Source organism: Triticum dicoccoides, chromosome 3B, assembly GCF_002162155.2.
Source record: "Triticum dicoccoides isolate Atlit2015 ecotype Zavitan chromosome 3B, WEW_v2.0, whole genome shotgun sequence".
NCBI lineage: Eukaryota > Viridiplantae > Streptophyta > Magnoliopsida > Poales > Poaceae > Triticum > Triticum dicoccoides.
This window is the reverse complement of record NC_041385.1, coordinates 35,675,628-35,677,950: the sequence shown is the minus strand read 5'-3', so window position 1 is coordinate 35,677,950 and position 2,323 is coordinate 35,675,628. Positions and strand designations below refer to the sequence as shown.

Sequence of the window (2,323 nt, the reverse complement as noted above, 5' to 3'; positions counted from 1 at the left end):
AATAGGTTTAGGGTTTCCCGTGGGGCAAATCCTCTCCACGACTTTCTATATATAATGATCAGCATACACAAGTTACATACGTACATAATACGTGTACATGACACGCTAGACCTATTTTAACAATGCCTCAACTCCAGACCTCTGCTTTCACATCCTCTTGCTCCAGAGGTAAGCATTCCAGTGAACATCAGTAGTAGAATTTCTCAGAGAGTTCGTGTCAATGCCTATAAATCAGCCCCTCCCCACCCCCAATCCCAGTTTCCCACCACATCAATCAATAAGCCTCCAAGACCAAAAGTCCCCTGCATCTCCCGAGCGTCGACTTGAGCCAGAGTTTGCTTCGAGAGATTAAATTTATTCCATCGAGATGGCGTCGCAGGCGATCAAGGTGAACAGGGAGGGCGCGGAGGTGTACCACGGTGCGGCGCTGTGCGCCGAGAAGGCGGTGGAGCTGCTGGCCGAGACCAACATGCCGCTGGGCCTGCTGCCGCTGGCGGACATCGAGGAGGTCGGCTACAACCGCTCCACGGGCTTCGTGTGGCTGCGCCAGAAGAAGGCGCTCACGCACACCTTCAAGCAGATCGGGAGGCTGGTGTCGTACGCCACCGAGGTGACGGCCTTCGTCGAGGACCGCAGGATGAAGCGGATCACGGGGGTCAAGAGCAAGGAGCTCCTCATCTGGGTCACCGTCTGCGACATGTACATCGACAGGAACGACCACTCAAAGATCAGTTTCAAGACGCCTACCGGACTGGGAAGGTCCTTCCCCGTCTCCGCCTATGGAAAGGAGCAGGACGACTTCAAGCCCAAGCAGGCCGCCGTGGCCAAATAAGCGACCACGGCCGGCATATATAATTTTGGCACAGGTCCCGACCTTGACGACGCACTCTTTGAGTACTTTCCGACTATGCACGTGAACTTTCAAGTCACGCACATTCACGGAATTTTGCGAAGCACAAGGGATCAAAACGGATGCAAGGAAAGTTGTGTGTGCTCATCCATGGAGAAGTAGTCTTTGTGCTTATCGACTGGAGAAGAGGTCTGTAGGTGGCCGGAAGAACAACACACAAAGGGAAAGGGTTAGGCTCTTGTGGTCAGAAGGGAAGACGGACCAGGAGACAAGCCATACCGGAGGTGGTAATGGGCAAGGCCCATTACGTGGTGGCCTGCATGGGGTTTTGCCTGGTGGCTTGCGTGCGGACAAGTGCTCAGCTACAGCTGCGGTGTTGCCGAACAGACAAACAGGGACGTAGACGTCGCATGTAGAGGAAATGACACCACCGAAACCGAACATCTACGACCGGTCACTACAAGAAATTTGTTAATCAATGGCGGATTCAAACCGTCACATATGTGTGCAAAACTGTTGTGGTTGGTCGTCCGTGACAGATTTAGGCATTAGGAATTTGTCATGTGTATCGCGTCATAATTTGACCACGGTGCACTCCATGACGGATTATTAGAACCGTCATGCATCCATGATGATACTTCACCGTCACAATTTACTGTGAGATAACGGTGTTAATCGTGTTCTCCACATCATCATCTGACATGGCACCAACATGGATCTGACATGGCGACCCGTGTAGTAGTTGGCCCAATTAGAATTTTTGCCCACTAAATTTCAACTCTGTCCAAGACCATCAGCCCATCATAAGCATTTTAGCCTTTTAAATTTCAGGTCAGTTCAAGGCCAACTAATTTCAATTGTGAAATTAGCCCAACACTTTATTTCTCTTGGTACATTGAGTCCATAAGAATTTTTCTGATTATATATGCTCCTTATGCATAAAAAAGGAAATTGTATAAACATATTGGATAAATAAAAAAATACCAAAAGGAAAAATAGACATCAAAAAATAGGAATTGCAGATTTCCCCCCCACATCTGGCCTACTACTCTGCGTCGAGCTATACTATTCTGCAGCAATCACATCAAGCGCCGCCCAGCACTCACGGGACATCAATCGGAGTTCATCGCCATGGCTTTTTTGGCCACAGATCTGGAAACTTCTTTAAAATTATTTAAAAATAGAGAGCAGAAGGAGCACCGACCGTTGGATCGGCTAAGGATGGCAGTGGAGAGGCGTGATCCATGGGAGGTCTAGTTCGGCCAATCAGAACGCAGCAGGCTAGAAAAAGCTCTAGCGTGTGTCTTGAGTAAAAATAGCAGCTTCATACAGTGGTTTTTTTGCGAGATTAATACAGTGCTTTAGTGGCATTAGCAACACAAAGAGGTACTGGGTAAGAAAATCCACATGCTACTATTTTTCATGGTTATCGTTTTTTTCATTTTGCTTATTTTTTTGGTTTTATTTCGCAAT

The 2,323-nt window shown here is 48.1% G+C and overlaps 1 protein-coding gene across 1 annotated transcript; it reads left to right on the top strand.

The window, feature by feature from the left end:
- Nucleotides 1-311: 311 nt before the first annotated feature.
- Nucleotides 312-832, top strand: LOC119280665. Its single transcript, XM_037561455.1, has one exon. The coding sequence runs from the start codon at nucleotides 368-370 to the stop codon at nucleotides 830-832; it is 465 nt and encodes a 154-aa protein (XP_037417352.1). The 5' UTR covers nucleotides 312-367.
- Nucleotides 833-2,323: the final 1,491 nt, after the last annotated feature.